The sequence below is a fragment of the Oppia nitens genome, unplaced genomic scaffold (assembly GCF_028296485.1).
Source record: "Oppia nitens isolate AA-2021 unplaced genomic scaffold, nextdenovo-longstitch-racon4-pilon3 scaffold12_pilon_pilon_pilon, whole genome shotgun sequence".
Lineage (NCBI taxonomy): Eukaryota > Metazoa > Arthropoda > Arachnida > Sarcoptiformes > Oppiidae > Oppia > Oppia nitens.
Window position 1 is genome coordinate 2,335,629 of NW_026533191.1, and position 22,469 is coordinate 2,358,097.

The 22,469-nt window shown below is 23.2% G+C and overlaps 3 protein-coding genes across 4 annotated transcripts; 1 reads left to right on the forward strand and 2 right to left on the reverse strand.

The window, feature by feature from the left end:
• Positions 1-2,145: 2,145 nt before the first annotated feature.
• On the forward strand, positions 2,146-13,173 carry LOC128954571 (uncharacterized). Of its 2 annotated transcripts, XM_054300173.1 has the most exons (5): positions 2,146-2,206; positions 5,799-6,269; positions 7,635-8,744; positions 11,894-12,027; positions 12,520-13,173. In XM_054300173.1, exons 1-5 carry the CDS (start codon positions 2,165-2,167, stop codon positions 13,121-13,123), a joined length of 2,361 nt encoding a protein of 786 aa, XP_054156148.1. In that variant the 5' UTR covers positions 2,146-2,164; the 3' UTR covers positions 13,124-13,173. The 2 variants fall into 2 exon arrangements, with proteins under 2 accessions (XP_054156148.1, XP_054156156.1); XM_054300181.1 differs by lacking the exon at positions 2,146-2,206 and having other exon boundaries at positions 5,715-6,269.
• Positions 13,174-17,502: 4,329 nt separating this feature from the next.
• On the reverse strand, positions 17,503-19,568 carry LOC128954587 (UBX domain-containing protein 1-A-like). The gene is made up of 3 exons (XM_054300192.1): positions 19,286-19,568; positions 18,864-19,153; positions 17,503-18,223 (listed from the first exon to the last, which is right to left on the reverse strand). The coding sequence occupies exons 1-3, from the start codon at positions 19,345-19,347 to the stop codon at positions 17,685-17,687; spliced, it is 891 nt and encodes a 296-aa protein (XP_054156167.1). The 5' UTR covers positions 19,348-19,568; the 3' UTR covers positions 17,503-17,684.
• Positions 19,569-20,370: 802 nt separating this feature from the next.
• Positions 20,371-21,520, reverse strand: LOC128954863 (uncharacterized). The gene is made up of 2 exons (XM_054300466.1): positions 20,731-21,520; positions 20,371-20,511 (listed from the first exon to the last, which is right to left on the reverse strand). Exons 1-2 carry the CDS (start codon positions 21,487-21,489, stop codon positions 20,371-20,373), a joined length of 900 nt encoding a protein of 299 aa, XP_054156441.1. The 5' UTR covers positions 21,490-21,520.
• Between the last annotated feature and the right edge of the window lie 949 nt (positions 21,521-22,469).

The following is a 22,469-nucleotide window of genomic DNA, read 5'->3' on the forward strand; positions in this document are numbered from 1 at the left end:
TCTAACTTAAATGATATCAAACAAACTCATTATTATTATTACCATCTATTTTATCTCTCTCTCTCTCTCTCTCTCTCTCTCTCTCTCTCTCACTCACTCACTCACTCACTCACTCACTCTGAGAGGACAGAAATGTAATATGAAGGCTAAGTCCTAAACGATACACTCAACTCTCGCAAACTAAATTCAAGTCGACATACAGTCACACACAAAAAAAACACGTTTTGTACACTCATATTAAATATAATCAAATAAAATACCATATATTATCAATTGTCAAAATCATATCACTATCAAATTTTATATGTACCAAAAAACCTTGTTTATTTGTTTTTTCAAGTTATGTATGATATGGTATGGAGGTTGGGATTGTGGGTTATTGGGATATACTGTTTAATCGGTTAGAGAGAGAGAGAGAGAGAGAGAAAGAGAAAGAAAGAAAGAGAGAGAGAGAGAGAGAGAGAAAGAGAAAGAAAGAAAGAGAGAGAGAGGGAGAGAAAGAAAGAAATAAAGAGAGAGAGAGATAATATAGTTGTGTACACTATTTGAATACTTAAAGGACAGTATGTATAATATAAAGTTGATTAAGTAGTGATATTACCATTGATATCCAGTAGTATAGGTATATGGCTATAGAATTATTATTATTATTATTATTTTTAATTAAAAGTATTAATATGTGAATGAGTGAGTGTGTGTGTATGTGTGTGAGTGAGTGAGTGAGTGAGTGTGTGAGTGTGTGTGTGTGTGTGTGTGTGAGTGAGTGAGTGAGTGAGTGAGTGAGTGAGTGAGCGAGTGAGTGAGTGTGTGTGTGTGTGTGAGTGAGTGAGTGAGTGAGTGAGTGAGTATGTGTGTGTGTGTGTGTGTGTGTGTGTGTGTGTGTGTGAGTAAATGTAGAAAAATTCGGTTTTTTCCAATTAAATTTAGTTTTTTTCAAATTTTATTTGGTAGACAAAGAGATATTTTTTTATGGTTTCATCCTTTAAATGACCTTACACAATTATATTTGATTTTATTATTTTTGAAAAATGTTTTAAAATTACGCTATACACCTGTATATATGAAAATAAATAATTATTAAAAAAATATTAAAATTGTCTGTTATAATTTAATTGAATATAAATAAATATATATATATATATATATATATTACACGGTTTTTAATTCAACAGCTATGTAAATATTATATATATATTAAATATCATTATATGATTATTATATACATATTTAAAAAGTAAACATAAAAAAATAATTAAATATTTAATTTAGATAAATATTTTTATAAATATTATTTTTCTTATATCAAATATGTTTTTTCATAAGTACTGTATAATTTGATTTTTTCAATTAATAATTTTTTAAAAAAAAATTGTATTATTATTATATATATATATAACAGTAATATATTTATATTCATTATTATAATAATTATTACATTAAATATATATATATATATAATTTAATAAGTAATTCAATAGTTATTTTTTTTATTATTATAATTATTATTACCTGTGGATATAGTATTTCAATATCAATTGTGATCAACAACAAAAAAACATTATCTAATAAAAAGTTATATATTATAAGTATGAATCAAATGTTATAAAAAAATATATAATAATTATTAAATACTATTATATTACGTACTACTAGTAATTCATACATTAAATATATCCAAATAAAATATTAGTAAATTAAAAATATATATACTGTATATATTAGAAAATAAATGTAATGTAAATAATTTTTATTAACGGTTGTTTTGATTGTTACTAATAATAGCTATAAATTTTAAGTTCATATATTTATATTATTATATGTATTATGTAAACAACAACAACAAAAATAATTGCTTATTAAATATTCAAACAACAACAACAACAACAAAAATTACTTTATTTTCAATGGCATTATTATTATTATTAAATTAATAGTTTTTTTTATTGTTGGTTATTTTATATATAAATATATATAATGTGTTTAAATTGATAATTGTTGATATGGGAAACTAAAAGTTAAATTATACTATCGTATCAACAAAAAATTATTATTATGTTAGTAATAACTAATTTAAATAAAAAATAATTAATAGTTTTTTTTGTTATGTAAAAATAAACAAAATAAAAACTAATTAATTAATTAATCAATCAATCAATATATTGATATGTTTAAAAGCTGCCGGAAAAATACAATAAACAAATTAAAAGTAAGTATTTTTTTAATATTAAATTAAAATTATCATTATTAATAGGATATATAATATTTTTTTAATTATTAATATGAATTATAATATTTAATACATATAAAATTTTTAAAAATAAAGTATCATGAAACTTTTTTTTAATTAAATCAAATGTTTGGCTATATTTAAACTTAAAACAATTAACTAAATTAATAATAAATTTAAAATAACATAAAATATTGTTAACTCATCAATGATATCAAAAAAATTTAAAGATTTATATTTATAATAGATTTGTTTTCTAGAAAAAAAGTAATTATTTTATTTATATTATTATTATTTAAAATTAAATTAATAATAATTATAATAAGGAGATATTGTAGCATTTATTTCAATTTGTAAAAAAAATAATTTTATTATTGATCTTATATTTAGACAGCCGTACACATTATGTATTAAAATTTTATACTAAAAATTATTAATAGTATTACTATTGATTTATTCAAATTTATTTGTTTTATTATCGTTGATATTGTCATTACAAAAGTGTTTTGTGTTTTTGTTTTATTGAATGTCATTAACCGTTGGGTTAATAAATAAAATTATAATTTTTGTTAACATTTTATAGTTAAAATAATTTTTAATTTCAAACAAATAGTGTTTAAAATAGTAATTAATATATTATAAGTGTATTCAAAGAAAATAGTTTTTTTTAATTTCATTTACTATTCAATTATTTTGTTGTTAATTGTTTTTAAATCAAATTTTTAAGTTATATATCTTTTAAAAAATTAAAATGTAAGTATTAATATTTATTGAGTATAATAATTATATTTAATTATATTTAATTAATTGTCTCAATTAAGATAATAGAAACTTTATATTTAATTATAACTATAAATATATATATATATATTAATAATAATAAAAAAAATTAAATGAGTAATGATTTACTAATTAAAAAAACTACAAACAAAAAGTTTATTAAAAAAATTATGTTTTAAAATTTTCCACAACTTTTTTATAATCATCAATTTTTTTGTTGTTTAAAAATTGATGTTTTAATTAAAAATAATAAAATTTATATGTAGTTTTTTTATTGAAAAAAAATTGATTTATAAAATTGATTAATAATTACATTATTTGAATGTTACATAATTTATTAAATATTAAAAAATAATTTCTATATTTAACTAATTTTACTATATAATAATTAATATTTATGTTACTAATAATTTTTTTTAATTAAAAAGTTGCAGTTTTTTAAAATAAAAATTTATGAAATTATTTATTATTAAAATTATTAGTTGAAATCAATTTAATTTGTTAACATATAGTTTTAATTGTGACTATTTTTTATTGAAACTGATAATACAGTTACTATAATATTGATAATTAGGAGATAAAAAATATATTTATTTATTTCACTATAAATATATTATATTATATTATTAAAACAAATAAAATAAATTAGTTTCCTAAACAATTATTACTTTTAAATGTTGAAATCAAACTAAATAAATAATTATTAGTAAATTATTATTTATTTATTTATGAATTATATAATATGATATAAAATAGTAATTTATAACAATTTAGATAAAATTCTTAACATTACTCTCTATTACTGGCAATAGGATTATACAGATATAAATTAAATACATTTCATTATAAAATAATATATATTTTTTTATTATAATTAATTAATAGATCAATGATATTATAGTTGTTTGATGGAAAAAAACAATATTTTTTAAACAAAAATAAATTTATTAATCACATATCACATGTCAGCTTAGATTTAATTTAGTCTAAATAAATAATTAATAAATTATCTGTTACTATTACATATTTAATATAGATAAAAAAATATTTATATATATATATATATATATGTATTTATTTTATCGATATATATTAAAAATAATTTACAATAGACATGGCATCAAATAAAAACAATGTTAATCTCAATATACTGTATATTTAAAAAAAATACAAATAATTATCATAATTTTTGGAGGTAGTGTCCATGACTTATATTATGATTTATATTTGATATATATATACAGTATATATTATTAATAATTAATATTGATAAGTATGAAAAAAATATGTCTAGCAATATCAAGTAGTTTTTTTTTTGGTATTTATTAAATATTTTTTATTATCACTTTATATATATTATATATATTTGTATCTATTTAAAAATTAAAAGTTGATTGAGTAATAATAAGTTGATTTTTCATATATTAAATCAATCAAAAAAATAAAATAAAATACAATACAATAAAGTTAGCAAAAATTATACATTTTTAAATATCAGCTTAAAATAATTGATAAGATAATAATAATAATAATAATACAATATAATTGTATATTGAGATTAATTATGTACTTATAAACTATTTTTTTTATTTAAAAAAAAAACATTTTATCATATAAAATAACTTTTTCGTTTAAATTGTACATTGATTTATTGATAATACACTAATTAAAGTTTATATACCTGTATATTGATATACTTTATTTTAAAGGACAAACTCTCTCTCTCTCTCTCTCTCTCTCTATCATTGGGTAGTCAATGAGTTGAGGATTAATATATATATATATATAAAACAATACAACAATAGTCAAGTGGATAGTGTAAAGTTACCCCTCTTATTTTTTATTTTATTTAAAACTAACTATTGCTACCAATAATTATTATTATTAATTTATAATATCAATAATATTAAAAACATAATTCTTTGTTATCAAATCAGATATTATTTAGTTTTAATTACTTATTAAAACTGAAAAAATATATTATAGTGTCTCTCATTTACTCTCAGAAAAGTGAGAGAAAGAGAGAGAGATCTCATCAATAAAACTAAAGTAATTTATTTATTTTTTTTAATTTTAATAATCCTTAATAATAATAATAATATTGTTATTATAAAAAAAAATTATATTAATATAGGAAATTAAATTTATAATTATTAATTAATATTTTAATACAAATCAAAGTTTGCATTTTATACGGCAAAATAAATTCATATCATTATTATTTTTTGTATTATAATAATTATTATTTGATTAGCAAATATTTGTTAAATCATTGTTTTAAAATAAAGCAAAATAAATTTAATTAAAACAGCAACAAAATTATTTAATATCAATATTAATGTATAAATATAAATATATATTTATATATACTGTATATATATATCACAATTAACTGTAAAATTATATAATATATTTTATTAGTGTCTATCCTAGTGATCATCACTCTCTCTCATATATATAAAAAAACAAAATTATTATTACCTACCGGTGCTAACAATTCACGTCAATCTAAATAAACAAATATATTGTGTATATATATAATATAATATATATATATAACCCTATCAACAGATAAATAATATTTTCATTTATCTTTTTTTGTGAATTATTATTATTTAAAAAAAAAATAAATTGTATTCAAATTCAACATTATTACAAAAAAAAGTTTATTTTTCACCAAAAAAAAATAACTTTTAAATTTCATATATATTTGTGAATTAAAACATCGATATCTATATTATAATTATTATTTTTGTTTGTTTGTTTGTGTGTGTATTGATCCATCCAATAGAGTCGGGGAAAGTTAGCAATAATGCCGGTCAAAACATCATCATCGGGTGCTCATCAACAGCAACAACAACAACAGGTTGAGCTCCAGACACTCAACGCCCAGAACCTGCAGCTCAAGACCAACATCTATGGCAATCTACTGATACCACCGCTGGGTGTCGACCAGAAAACCCGAAACATGGAGTTTGCCGTCAAAGATAATAATAATAATAATAATGGCAGACCTAATAGCTACCAGTCCACACAGCAGCATGCCATTGATGGGACAGCAGTCAATCGTAACAACAGCGGTAGTCATCCGACACCACTAGCAAAGACAGCCAGTCTAATGAAACGGTATGACTCGGGCTATGGCTATGACTCGATGTTGTCGGTCGAGTCGTCGGCATCTACCGGTGCCCTGTATGAGGAGGAGGTGGATGATGACGATATGGATCAGCTAAACGATATCGAAAGTATCAATGCTAACAATGTATGTATAAAATATATTGTAATATTTTATTTGAAAATTATATTATTTATTTTTTGTTAGTGTGTATGAATATACAGTAATTATTATGTTTTATGTTTTAAACTAATATTAATTGTAGAAAACTGTAATCAAATAATTTTTTCACAAAATTTTGTAGTATTTATATATGTAAATGATCTCTAAATTTTATAGGAAATTTTCAACATTAGCATAGTTTTAATTTTTTTAAAAATTATTCATATATATATATATATATACAGTAGTACTATATATTTTCAGTATATATAATACTGTATATAGATGTGTTTTTTATTTATAAAAAAATATATTTTTCAATATTTGATTAAAAATAAATTTAGTTCATTTCATAATTTTTTTTAAACAATTTTTTTTGTTAATATGAATAAATTAAAACACATAAAAACTATTACTTATAATATATATATTTATGTAATTAACACATCAATTAGCAATATATATTATATATTTATTTTAGATACAAACTATAACATAATAATTATCGCTAAATTTAGTGATATTGTTATTTCTATTAGTATTAATAACTTCAATATAATTTATATATATATGATATAAATGTTTGACAGCTATTTCACAATAATAATTGTTGTACCTATTATTAAATTTGATAAATTATATATATATATAATTTAACCATAAATTTTTAGGTTCAAATTTGTTTAGATTATTAGATTACTGTATATTAATATTTTTTTGTGGCAACAAAATTATTTGCTATATTTTAAATATCATTATCATTGAGAAAAAAAATTTCAAATACTTTAAATTATATTGTATTTAAATACAGTATATTAAAAGTTTATTCACACGTTTTATGTTTAGTTATATATATATATATATATAATATTAAAATAATTTATCAGAAACTTTGTATCATATATATTAAAATTTTACTTTTATATCATATAAATCTATCTAAAAAATAAATAAATATTATATTTTTCTAGACAACATAACATACAAAAATGTTTTGTTTTTTTTAATTATTATAAATATAATAATATTGATAATAACATTAGTAATGAACAAAATAAAAATATTACAAAAATATTTATATAACTTATATCCTGTTATTAAAACACAAAAAAACAAAAAAACAAAACTAAGTTATCTAAATAATAATAATAATATAATTATAATTTTAGTTATTGATAGGTATAAAAATATTATAACAAAAAAATATAAATAATAAAAAATAATAGCAATAAATATATATATGTATTGTATTAACATGTAATCAAATTTCATACACACAATCACTACTAATTTTGATGATTTAAATATTGTAATTTAATTGATTAATAAAATTTTTTTTATAATTAATAGCAATTTGTAATAAGCGAGTGGCAGACCTATACCAACAAAATCGGATCGCCACCCATGAGCCCGATCTATGAACCTAACAGTCCACCCATACTATCATCAGCACAACAACAACAACAGTTGAAACGATCGCTTAACATACCGACACCGATACCCGAATCGCCGCCAGTAGTTGTAAGTCCTGGACATCAACAGCAACTACAGGAACCGGAAAACAAAAAACGTAACGAATTTATCAGAAAAGTTGAACGATTCGGGACAGACATGAAGGACACGTGTCTGTTCCCGTTGGCCTTACCGATGGACGGCAGCGACATATTCAAAGGGAAATCCGATTGGACCAGCATATCGATGCTGGCCGATTGTATACTAATTAAATGGCTGGAAAACTCCAGGTCAATGGCGGCAGCGGCGGACAGAAATCGCCGTCCGGTCAACAGTTCGCTACCCGATGCCAGTCGCTACATGTGCCCGAAACCGGAACTGGAGGGCCGATTGATGAGCCATCCGCAAGTGCGGCTACCGTTACGGCGGACAAACTCCGAGCTAGACTTTCAGCGACTCGGGTTTGTCGAACGGCGCGGTCTGGTCAGCTACCGGTCACCGTATAGACAGCAACAGAGTACCGATAGTTATCTATCGGCGGTGGCGTCGTCTTCGTCGACCGCTAAAGCCAGAGACGATATCGACCTGAATGTCGGCACCGATAGGGACTTACGTCGCACGCGATCGCACACCAGTCTATCGGTACGCCGCCGATCGGTACAGTTTGCCGCCGGACCGCCTAAATCGGGCAAAAAAGATCGTTTCGATCTGCGGGTGGGCGGCAATCTGAAAACCGATGCCAAAACACTGGTCCAGTCTATCCGATTGGAAAGTCCCGTATCGCTGGCCCTACAGATTACCCGTATCGAGCGTGACCTGATGTGCTCGTTGCCGGCCGACGAGGTCATGTCGGTAGTACTACGCAAAGGTAAATCGGTTTCAGACGACAGAAGCCGACTGACAAAATTGCTGGAGTTTGGCCACGAATTGAGTCAATTGATTGCCGATATTATTGTCCGCGAAGTTACGGTCGAGGCTCAGGGCAAGAAAATTGCGGCACTTATTGAGGTATTTTTTACTCTCTCTCTCTCTCTCTCTAAACATTTTTTTGCGCTGTTATCTAACCTTTCCTTATGTGTGATAGGTATTACCTCCCATACCCTAAGTTGATTAGTTGTCTCGTTTTTTTTTTGTTGTTGATATAAATACCAATTAAGATAATAAATATATATTATCGATGTGTGTGTGTGTTATTGATTAATAATGTCAATTAGGGGTGTATTTTGTTTGTTTAGTTATAAATATTTTATTTAGTTTTTTTTAACAAAAAAATTAAATTTTATTATCTATAACTAATTTATTTATTTTTTAACACTCACCCACCCACACACACACACTATACTAATGGCACAAAAATTTATAATTTATTTAGATATTAATTATGTATTTAAAATGATTATTTTCTAACTTCAAAAAAACTAATAATATACAGTATATCACTAATTTAAATACATTGTTAATTATATACAGTATAAGTACTGTATATTGTGTGACATTTAGTAACTACTGTCTATAATTTTTTTTTTGTGATTGTACTAGTATCTATTAAAACAAATGTACATGCTGATAAATCAAAAATTATAATAATAATAATCGATAAAATAACTTATAATTTATAAACTTTTTCAAATTGAGATAATTATTTTGTTTGTTTGTTTGGCACCTATTATTATATTATAAAAAAAAAATTCAATATCCAATTGATACTGGGTCAATAGGGCAACTTATATATTATATATATTAATATATATATATATATATATAATATTTACTATATTTTATCATTAATTATGTGATTTACGTCAAACGGAAAAATTAAAATTATTAGGGTTGCGATAATACAAGTATGTGTGTGTGTGTATTAATAATTATCAAAAGTTTAAATATCAAACAATATATATATATATTGATAGATAAGTTATGTTAGTTGAAAAATAGGAGCTATGTACTTGAAACTTATTACTAAAAATTATTTATTAATTATCAATTTTTTACCGACACTTAATTTATATTAATATCTTTTTGAAAAATAAAATATTTTATATAATTATTTTTTATCAAAATTTTAATTAATCATCTTAAAATAAAAATCTAATATTTAAACTATTTTTTAAATATAGTAAATATACAGTATATTGTAGTTATCAATATTAGGATTTTTTTCCTAACGCCTAATAAATAAAAATAATGTTTGTATATTTGATAACTGTTTGACTTTTTATATACTTATATATCAATAGTTATTATGATATGGTTTGTAAAAATCTAATATAGTATTAGATAATAATTAGTCACTTAAAAAAATATTTTTTTATTGATACTAACAAATATTTGTTGTTGTTGTTGTTGTAGTTAATTGAGGTGATAATAATCAGGGACTTTAATATTGGTGATGTTAGGTATTTTGTGTGTGTGTGTGTGTGTGTGTATGTATGTATGTATGTATGTGTGTGTGTGTGTTTTTTTGTGTGTGTATGTGTGTGTACTGAAACTATTTGTTTGTTTGTTTGTTTGTTTGTTTTTATGAAACATCTCACATGATTATTACAAATAAATAAATAAATATCAATATTATTATTGTTATTTATGTATGTAATATATATTCCGTATATATCTATAGATAATTGCTATTATGATTTCATAAGTATTAGTATAATACTTATTATTATTATTTATGGAAATTTATATAACAATTTTGTTTTTATATTGCATTTCATATATATTCAGTAATTTAGTTACAATGAATTTATCACACACACACACACATATATATATATATATATAAATTAATTTTATCTCAATTAATTTACTAGTATTAATTGATTATAATTATTTATTTAGAAAAAAAAATTAACAATTAATATCCTATTATACAATATATTAGAGTATATATATTTTGTTATCATTAATGTTAGAAATAATTAGATATTTTTTCTAGTTTTTTTTACATTAGAAATTATTAGTTAAATTCATATACTATTGTATTATTTTATGTAATTATAATAAATTTTGAATTTTTTTTTAAAAAAAAACATTACACATTAAATAATCAAAACACATTGTATCTTACAAATTAGTTCTATATAATTAAAATATTTAAAAATATTATATATTTATTATTTTTTGAGATTATTAAAAAATTACAGTTTCAAATAATAATAATTAAAGTATAAATAAAACTCTATTATAAATAGATGTCATATTAATTGCTATAAAAAACCAAATAGTTATTAAAATATAAATATATTTAAAAAAAAAATTTTTTTTGAGCATATAATATATGATTCAAAAGTTATTTAGCAAATTTAAATAGAGATTGATGTACACAAATATAATAATAATAATTTCTATTGTTTATATAAAAAAAATAATATTAATTAAAAACATTATAGTAATATTTTTGTAAATTAAATCTTGTATTTTCTACATATATTTGTGCAATATTTTACTCCTTTAATACTTATAGTTTTCAAAATCATTAAAATAAAATTGTTTATAAGTTTTTTATAGTTTATAGTTAGTTATACTTCAAATAGATTTTTTAAAATTAGAAAATTGCTAATAATAATAAATATCTAAAGATTAGATGTATTTATAAAAAAAATTATCCTCAAATAAATATAAATAAAAATAATTTTTAAAACAAAAAATAATTTACAACACTATAAATTTAATTAATTAATTATATGTAAATTAAATTAAATGCTAATGTTACAAATAAAAAATAATTGAAATTTAGCAAGAATCAATTGTATTGAATACTTAATAAATAAAAACACATAAAATTTTATATCATTTTTATTATAAATGATTTATACTTTTTATAACTATTAATATTTTATAAAAAAAAAACAAATTTACTAAAAAAAAATTAAACAAAAAATTAATTAGTGCTAATAATACTAATAATTTTAAAATTATATAAACTAATGTATCAAGTAAATTTTATTTTATAGAAATAATTAACTTTTATTTGTGTACTAATAATAATAATATACAGTATATATATAATACTAATTGTTAGTATTATTATTATATCTATATATTTACTTTATATATTTTAACATAATATTTAATTTTGATTTTATTTGTGTCTCTCTATATATATATATTAAATTTATTTATAATATATTTATTTTTAAAAAAAACTTTTAAAGGTTGGTTGTGTTTTGCGTAAACTACGTAACTGGCAGTCATTGAAAAGTTTGATACGTGGCCTACAATTGCCGCACATTTATAGACTGAGCAATGCCTGGTCGGTCACTCGTAATAAATATCCCATACATTTCAAGTGAGTTTATAAATAATTTATAATTTTAATAATTTATTTGATAACTATTAATACTTTACTATTTATATATATATATATATTAAATATAATTATATATATATCTAAAAAAATAATATTTAATCTTAGTCAATTTTTATTTATTTTTTAAATCCGATATTAGTCAAGTAAAAATTATTTTTAAAAAATAATTTATAGTCATAATCATAATCAGAAAATTAAATCAATATATAAATCTAAACTTTGTATTTTATTTAAATTGTACAGTTTTTAATATATATATATATATATATATATATATATATATATAAATATATATATATTGAATATATATTAGTAATAAAGTACTAAATATGTTTTTTGGTATTTTTTAATAATAATAATACTAATAATTATTTGGTATATATATATAAAGTATTATTGTATGTGTGTGTTGATTACAAAATTAATTATAATTAACTAATTATTAATATCACATTACTTAAAAAACAACAGTGACTACATCAAACTGGCTCAGGTAGTCCGCAAAGATAACTGTGCAATACTACGATCCAGGGAGCCATCAGTACCGTCGCTGACATCATTTATAGCATTATTACGGGTCCGATGTCTGGCCACATGGGACCGTCTGGACAGTCATCCGCGATGGACAGAATCGCCATCATTGGTCCAATGGTTGGAACAGCAGATGCTATCGGCAATTGCCGTCCAACAGTCAATGGACTCAGCACTGGGCCGTCAAGTCGACAGATTGCGCAAAAAATATCGGAAACAAAAACAAATTGTTGCAGTTGTCGAACAATTTTACGAATCATCTACCGGTGCGGCTACCGGTGCTGTCAATGCCGATAATGATGGGCATCGACATCAAGAGTCACATATGGACAGGTGTCTGAAAGAGTTGTCATCGGATGACAATCGATCGTTCATACCTATAGACGATCCCATCTATTTTATTGAGTCCGACCACTTGCCCGCTTCGTGGACACAACGATCGGCCCGTAATATACCGGCCGAGTATCAGCCAAGGATTATCCGATGCTTTAAAAATTCCTATGAATTGGAGATAAAATTGATTAAAGGATATAAAATGTCATAATTTTTTTGTTTGAATTTTGTTTTATTGTGTGTATAGTTATGGATATTATTATAAGTATTTTTATCAACAAAAAAATAGATATACACTATATATATATATATCTATTGTATTTATATTTAGTTAGTTATTTAGTTAATTATATAATTTATGAGAAAACAATTTTATAAAAACAATATGAATATTTAGATATTGACTTAAAAAAATTTTTAAAAAAATATTTTATCTAATTTATCTATAATTATATTTTAAAATTTAATTTAGTTTTTATTTTTATTTAAAAAAAACTATTTATTTATTTATTCAGATTTGCTTTTTTAGATTTATGTTTCTATTGTGTTTTTTTTGTGATAATTTATTTATCGTTTTTATTTTTTGAATGTAATAATACTATAATATTTGGAATATTTTTATTTAATAAACTAGATTTTTAAAACAAAATGATAATTTATTTTTTTAAAATTTAATGTTAATTTCTATTAATTTATAATATTATTATTTATTTATATTTATTCAATCTTATAATATTTAAAATAAATATCAATATTATAGAAAATAATTTTTACCAAACGATTTATTAATAAATTATTTTATGTATAAATTTTTTTAAAATTTTATTTTAATTTACAGTTTATAAAAAATAAATAAATTTATAAATCTATAAATATATATAATTAATATAAAATACTTTATTTCATATATATAAATAAAGATAATATATTTTAACATATATTTAAATTTAATAAATTTATTTTTATTATCTATGTTTTCAACTAAAAAAATAGCTTTCAACTAAACAAACAAAAAATAGATATTTTAATAAAAAATTTTCAAATGAAATAAAATTATTTATAGTACTTTACTGTGTATATAAATATATATATATTTTTTAATATTAAATATATTAATTTAAATATTTTTATTTATATTTAAATATATATTATATTAAACATTCATCATATAAAACAAAAATTATTTTTTAATATATATATATAATGAAAATTGAATGCTATTTAAAAAAAATACTATTTTAACGCACACTTTGACGCATATTATGTCATGAATTTATTATTATTATTATTATTATTATTATTATTATTATTATTATTATTATTATTATTCTAACAGTTAATGTATAGATTGTACAGAATATTCTGTATACATATATATAGCGTTTCCATGGATTTCTATATACACATACAAAATATATTTTCTATTACAATATATAACTTACTGTACATTTTCTATTGACTTAATTTATAATTTATTTTCAAGTATTATATATATATATATATATATATTGTATATAATGTATATGTATACAAACAATCAACAACAAAAAAATATATACTGTATTTTTTAAATAATAATAATAATAACATAATAATAATAATATGCTTAATAGGCATGCACCAAAATAAAAATTATTAAAAATTCATTGTAATTGTATAAATTGATGAACAGTTTCAATAATAATAATAATAATATATATATATATATTTTTAAACTAAAATAGTAATTGCAATATTGTGATATAATACTTCAATATTTGAATTTTTAAAAATAATAATAATTATTATTATTATAATTTTAAAGTCGCATAACATTATATAAACACATTATTATTATATATATATTGTATTTAATTTTGTAATTTAATTCAAAATATGTTAATTAAATGTGGCAAACATTTTAATATGTTTTACAAATAATTTATAAATTTGTTAGTTATTAGTATTATCTAATTATCTCTAATTTTAATTATTTTAATATATCTATTATTAATAATAATAATAAATAATAACAATTGTGATAAAGTAATTGTGTTTAAAATTTATAATAATTTTTTTTTTAAATTTACTGTAAATGTTTGACACAACACAACACCAACCGCCAGAATTTAGAGATAAAAAATTTATTTTACGATTATTTTTACGTAAGTAATATAAATAATATTTCAAAAAAATAAACATTTTATATGCATATAATTTATTGATTAATACAATTTTTTTTATAAAAAAAAAGTTTTATATTTTAATTTTATATTTTAATTCTATATATTAAATATTGTTATTTTTATTTAAGTTTGTTTATTTATAGTTATTTATTTATATATAAAATTTTAATGTATAATATACTATGAATATTGATATTGTTTAACAATACAAAAATAGATAATAAACAAAAACAAAAATAATAAATATATAAATATATATTTAGTTTAAAAATAGTTAATTCTGGTAATTGTTAGCAATTTTATTATAATTTAAGTTAATTATCATTATATATAGATACAGTATTAAATTATATAATGTATATATTTAAATACCTTACATTATATTTAAATATATAAAATCAATATATTTTATATAATAATAATATGACTTTTATTTGAAAAATATTATATAATTAATTATTCTAGGAAAATAAAACCAAAATAGTTTAATTTACTTTGAAAATAAAAACTACATAATAATATAATATTTATTATTAGCAGATAATTATACATTAGTAATATAATATTATGAAAATATTGTTGTTAATTACTATAATAATAATAATAATAATTGAAATTGAATTCAAATATATTCTATTTATTATTATCAAAATCATAAAAAAAACTTAAAGTATAATAATAATAATGATTATTATTTTTATTATATATTCATGAACACGCAAAACTTACATAAAAAAATTAAAAATAATTTATAGACAAATAAATTAATAGACAAATAAATTAATAGACAAATAAATTAATAGACAAATAAATTAATAGACAAATAAATATCAATCGTTATATTGATATTTAATTTACTTTTAGGTTCATTCATATTGAAAAATATTTAAATATATAAGATAATAAATTTTATTTTATCATAATATATATTAATAATTTTATTTTAATATATATATATATATATAATTTTATTTTAATATATATAAATAATTTTATTTTAATATATATAAATAATTTTATTTTAATATATATAAATAATTTTATTTTAATATATATAAATAATTTTATTTTAATATATATAAATAATTTTATTTTAATATATATATAAATAATTTTATATAATAAATAGGTATCTATTTTATTGTATTATTCATCTCATGTGTGATCGGCCTAACATTGGACAGACAGTTGGGCTCAATCCTAACCTTTTCGCTGGTCCTATCGCTACTGATATTCATCTGCTGTAATGGCGGCCAGTGTACGAAAACACGTATAATCAATGGACACGTACTGATCAATCCGGACAACAGTGTCCTGCCATCCAATATGACACTGGCCGCCGCCGCTGACCACCAGTCGCCTATAGCCTATATTATAGTAACACCGGCGGCTGGATCGTCGTCGGCTGCTAGACATACTATCGGTGCAAACAATCAGTCAAATGCCGATAATATTGTCGACATCGATCAGACGGCTCACGTATCGATAATACCACTGTCCAGGGCTGCTGCCGCCGCCGCAGCCGGTTCACCCATAGATCCATTGCGGGCCATACCTAATCACTATTTTATGAGTACCGCCGCCGCTGCCCAGTCATCATCCAGCAGTCAACAGTTATTCCGTAATCAACAGCAACCGTACAATCAATACGGTCTAATCAATGCTACGGCACCGACACCGCCGCCAACCTATGATGAGTCTCAGCAACAGTACAAGTAATATACTGTATAACTGATTGATTGATTGAACTGGTAGTCTATTTATATGACTATATCAACTAATCAATAGATGTCTAACCCATTTTGAGATAGTATGGTGTCATCAAAAAAAAATTAAGTGTTAAAAATTGTATATACGGTAGTAGTAGTAGTAGTAATAATACAGTAATAGTGTGTCTAATTTAGATAATGTTAAAAATATATTTATTATTTTTTTATATTATACTATAATTGTCTCAACAAAAAAAACTAAATATAAGTTTACTGAAAAAAATATTGCATAACATAACAAAAAATTTATTATAAAATTATTTTTGTATTATTAAATATAATAATAATAAATTCTCAATATATATATTTTAGTTTTGAATTATTAAAATAGTTTTATATACCGTTAATATATATATATATTAAATATATATCTTTTAAATTTTTTATTGTCAAAAAATTACATTTAAAAAAAATGGGGTTTAATTATACTGTAATAATGATATTATATAAATATTATTTAATAAAAATAATAATAAACATTTACAATAGTATAAATACAATTGTAGAAAAAAATTTCTTTATATATATATATATAGTACCGGTAATAGTATATAAATTTATATCTAAATATTATTATTGTTATTATTATTATTATTATTTATAATTATATTACGGTAAACAAAATCACAAAAAAACATTAAATTAAAAAAAACATTTATATATATCAGTAATAATAATAATAATCAATTAATTCAATAGAAAATTTTCAATTTGTTTTTTTGTGTTGTTGTTGTTGAAAATGTTGAAGTTATTTAAAAAGGGGGGACAGGGAGGTAGTAGAGATAAGCAACCGCACCTACACTGTCACTAACACACCACCAGTAGTGTCTCTGACAACTTAACGTTTGATAACATGAACTCTGGCCGACGGACATAGTCCCAGTGCGCTCAACGGCTTTTCCATGTCGTCGTCGTTGAACGCCCTGTTCGGTGGCATAACAAACGATATGTCGCCCTCGACCGGTGCCCGGGTATAGACAAACACACGGACAGCCGACAGTTGTTCGCGTGCGTCAAATTCGTTGATCAATTGCTGGCCGTCGAGCATACGTATGGCCAGTCGACATTTGCCGTCTTTAGGCACCGTAGGCGTGACCACTGCAGCGGCTGCCGTAACCGTTGCGGTGGTGGCAGCGGCGGCTGCTGTCGACGTAGAGTTAGTCTCGCCGGCCGCCCGGCGTCGATGTTCCTCCCGATCGGCTGCAATCTGCTGCAGAACGGCATCTCTGACTCGTTTTTCTTCCGCCTTTTCCCGACGCATCTCTTCTGCCGCCCGAATCCGTGCCAATTGTTCCAACTCTTCCTTCATTTTGCCCATACCTTTGCCGTCCTGTCGGCGCTGAACTTCCCGTTTCAGTGCCTCCTCTTTTTCTTTGGCTAATTAAATACCGTTATATATATATATATCAATATATTTCTTACAACAACAACAATAATAATCGGTAAATAACAACAACAACAGCGACAATAATATCCAGAGTTCAGTCTTGTAAAAGGATAGTTAGTATTGACTACAAGTTTAGGTTTAGTTTTTTTTAATGTCATAATTTGTAGTCATTATTAAAAAATATTACTGAATATTATTATTGTATATAAGTTTTTTTTTGTTGGTTTTTTCCTACCGGTAATAGTTTTGAATATTTATTTTATATATATATATATATAATTTTGATATAAATGGTTAAACATTTTGTGTTATTAATAATAATAATAATAATAATAATATGTTTTTGTAGTTTAAAGTGTTGAAAAGTACTGTAAAGTTTGTTGTGTTGTTTACCAAGTGTTAGTTAATGTTTCCCACCCCTACCCCCACTATGCTGACCTACGCTTACCATACAAACGGGTAGACTTTTGCCGTGTTGGCCACACACACACGGTTGGGGCATCGGTAGTAAACCCTCCCCCCCCCCCATCAAAATAAAACAGCTGATTAAACACAACTAAATCGTTAGTATTTGTTGTTGTCGTTGTTGTTATTGTACACCGATTGTGGCCAAACCAATTGGTACACTACCTGCCCGTTCAATACGCCGTTGTTTGATCTTTTCTTCATATAACAGACGTTTGGCCTCGCGTTCGGCTTCCGTTTCGGGAGCCGCTGCCGCCGCTGCTCCGGCCTCGCCATTGTTTTGGCCGTCGCTGGCCGACGTCGACGTTGTCTTATCGCTGGCCATTTCTTCGTCATCGGTACCGACGCCGCCGGCGGCCTCATCGTCATCTGATCCGCGATTTTGGGCCAACTCTAGCGCTTCGATGGCCGACTCGATGGTAGCCTTCGAGCCTAACCTTTTCAGTTCACGGGTTCTGTTATAACGGGAGTACAACATGTTGTCAAAAATCATTGGCCATACAGACAATTAGCCGACCGACCGGCTGACCGACCGACTGGCCAGTAGTGTCGGTACCGGCGGCGACGATAAAAAAAACTGGTCATACATTTTGCGGTCATCGAAACCCATTTCGGTCAGCTGTTCCTTGAGGACAGTATGCGATGCCATTGTTGTTGTTTTGATGATAATGGATGGATAGGTTGGTTGGGTTGGCCTACAAAACAAAACTACCGGTGCTTTTCAAACAACAGTTCAAATATTATTATTTATTTTATGACTAAATCTGACAGTCATTCAAGTGTTTGATTGATTCATACATACAATCAATAATAATATTACGTTTAATAACAACTAAAACAATGAATATTCAACTGTAATGTTGTTTTCAATTCAATGATTATTATTATTATTATTATTATTATTATTGCAATACATGTGATGTTTTAAATAAAATTGAATTAAAAAAACAGGTTAACTGCATATAACTTTATAACCATTGATTTACTATAATAACTATATGCTAGTAATCCAAGTGTTAGATAAATGGTTTTGTAAATAAATAATGTGAACAAACAATGTTAACTATAATAACGTTAGAGAGCACTACTGGTAATAGTAGTAGTAGTAGTAGAGATGTGCACTGGATTTGTATGTGTCCATGGTAAAATTTTATTTTATTTATATATATTTTTTTTTGATTTTTTATATTTAATTGATTTACATCAATTTTAATAAAATAATAATAATAATTAAATTTTTGTATGTTTTGTAGTTTAGCATTTAAAATTTGTTATGGGTAATTTTATTTAAAAAAAAACATAAATTAATTTTTTAATTTTTAATTAATTAAAATGTTTGGAAACTAGACTATAGTATACTATTGTATTATTTCATTCAAACAATTAAATGTTTTATAAAATATTAACATTAATTAAAAAAAAATCAGTTTATATTTAATTTTTAAAAAATAAATAAATTACTTTTCAATTAACTTTTAGATTTTATTTTATTTTTTTATAAATTAAAAATACATTTAAGTTTATTAATTATATTACTATTGAAAAACTTTATTGAATGTATTTAATTCATTTAGACTAACAATGCATTAAATTATTTAAAAAAATTTATTATTAAAAAAATTGACTTATTTAAAAAAAAAATTACATAAAATGTTATAATAATAATATAATTTTATTTTTCAATAATATTAGGATCCTTACAATTTTTGGTAGTATCATTAACACATACACCTTTTTTAGCCAGGTGCTTGCAACTGGTATGAACTATTTTGTTGCCACACCCGCCCATATCGGCATCTTTTACTATATGAATCTATAAAAAACATTAAAAAAGCGGGAGGTGTGTGGGGAGGGGGTTAAAATATTATTATTATTAAAAAATAATTTATATATACAGTATATATCAATATTTAAAGTTAAAAGTAAATGTTATATAAACTTATTGATTGAGTGAATGAGTGAGTGAGTGAGTGAGTGAGTGAGTGAGTGAGTGAGTGAGTGAGTGAGTGAGTGAGTGAGTGAATACTAATACCTGTATGCCGTCCAGCAATGTATGATCACCGGAGTTGTTCTCAATGGTATAGCCCTCTCCTTTGACATCAATCCAACTGTCGGCATAGTTTTCACCAGACATACCGGTGCCGTCAAATGTATTATCTTTGATTATACCACAACACGATCCTTCTTTAATATCAATTTCTTCGGCCGCAACATCCGGACCAATCCGATTACCCGACACTTCATTTCGGTCACTCTTATCGGGTTTACCGTCGGGCCAGTTGCTTACTGCCGATCCGATATAGACACCTTCGCCAAACCCCGGGCTACCGGTGCCAGTGGTATGTATGTACGAATTGCGCAATACATTATCGGAACTGTGTAGTCGAAAATGTATGCCCTCTTGTTTGATATTGTGTACCTCCAGTTCCTCCAGCAGATTATGATTGCCACCATCCAGGACAATACCTTTGTTCGAGTTGGTCACCGTAAACCCCCGCAGATGCCAGTGGTTAGCTTTAAGCCAAAATCCATAGTTAGAGCCGCTCAGGACTGCCTTACGCGAACCGGTCAGTGTTATCGGTGCCGATTTTGTACCACTAGTTTCGGCTACAAACTTGCTATGATAAGTACCGTCGGCCAGTTTGATGGTATCGCCCGGTTTGACACTTTCGAGTGCGTCGGATAACTCTTTGGCTGTTCCGACTTCGATGGTCTTACCGTCGACTTGGATGGATAGCCATAATAATAGGACAGTCCAGCAGACACTTGTAGCCAACAATAATTGTTTCATAACTTTTTTTGTTGTTTTTGTTGTTGACTTTAATTTTATAATATAATTATAATAAAATAATTATTTAATTAAACTCAAAAATATTTTATTTCTATATATATATATATATACTGTATAATAATTTTTAGCTTTAATTTATAGCAAATATTTATTGCTATTTTTTGCAATTATTATCTGATAAACATTTAGCTGAAAAATTTCACAATTATAAACTATTGATATATATATATATATATATATGCTTATATAAATATAATTTGAACAACAATGACAATAATAATAATAATAATAATAATAATAATAATGATAATAATAATAATAATAATAATTAGTATTATTAGGAAAAAAACATTGATTTTTTTATTTCTATATACAGTATGTCTAATACTGTATATTTGAAAAACACTTTATAATGTAAATATTATATCAGTGTTGAGCACTTGTATAGTATAGTTATGTGATATTATTTTCAGTAATAGAAAGTATATGTAATTAATATAATATTTTTTTAAAAATTTAATAATAATTATTAATAAATTAATTTATTTAATTACACTGTACTTTGATTTCAATGGGTATTACTTAAAGATAAAAATGATTGTGAAAAATATACTGTATTTGTATCCTATTATATAATATTGTTGTTTTTAATTAAAAACAAATAAATGGGTTATAAATGAGATAAAAACTAATAATAATTATTGATTTTTATTTTATCAATTACTAGTAATTAGTACCGTAATAAAATGTACTATAATATGTATAAATATAATATTATTATTAGATTTTTTTATGTATTTATTTATAAAAAAAATTATTACCAAATATGATAAATTATACAATCAAACAAAAAAACAGTGAATTTTATTATTAATTTAAATTTTAAACCTAAAAATTTTATACTTGAATAACTAAAATAATATTTTTATATTAACTAATAATTATTTTTTTCAAAATTCCTATTAATAGACAAAAATTTA

Excerpts from the sequence above, each read along its gene's own strand:
- LOC128954587 (XM_054300192.1), bottom strand. The coding sequence starts at position 19,347 with ATGGCATCGCATACTGTCCTCAAGGAACAGCTGACCGAAATGGGTTTC. Across the intron at positions 19,154-19,285 it reads GGTTTCGATGACCGCAAAAT|AACCCGTGAACTGAAAAGGT; the intron begins GTATGACCAGTT and ends CCGTTATAACAG. Across the intron at positions 18,224-18,863 it reads ACGGCGTATTGAACGGGCAG|CCAAAGAAAAAGAGGAGGCA; the intron begins GTAGTGTACCAA and ends GTATTTAATTAG.
- LOC128954863 (XM_054300466.1), bottom strand. The coding sequence starts at position 21,489 with ATGAAACAATTATTGTTGGCTACAAGTGTCTGCTGGACTGTCCTATTA. Across the intron at positions 20,512-20,730 it reads CATTGCTGGACGGCATACAG|ATTCATATAGTAAAAGATGC; the intron begins GTATTAGTATTC and ends TGTTTTTTATAG.
- LOC128954571 (XM_054300173.1), top strand. The coding sequence starts at position 2,165 with ATGTTTAAAAGCTGCCGGAAAAATACAATAAACAAATTAAAA. Across the intron at positions 8,745-11,893 it reads AAATTGCGGCACTTATTGAG|GTTGGTTGTGTTTTGCGTAA; the intron begins GTATTTTTTACT and ends AAACTTTTAAAG. Across the intron at positions 12,028-12,519 it reads AAATATCCCATACATTTCAA|TGACTACATCAAACTGGCTC; the intron begins GTGAGTTTATAA and ends AAAAAACAACAG.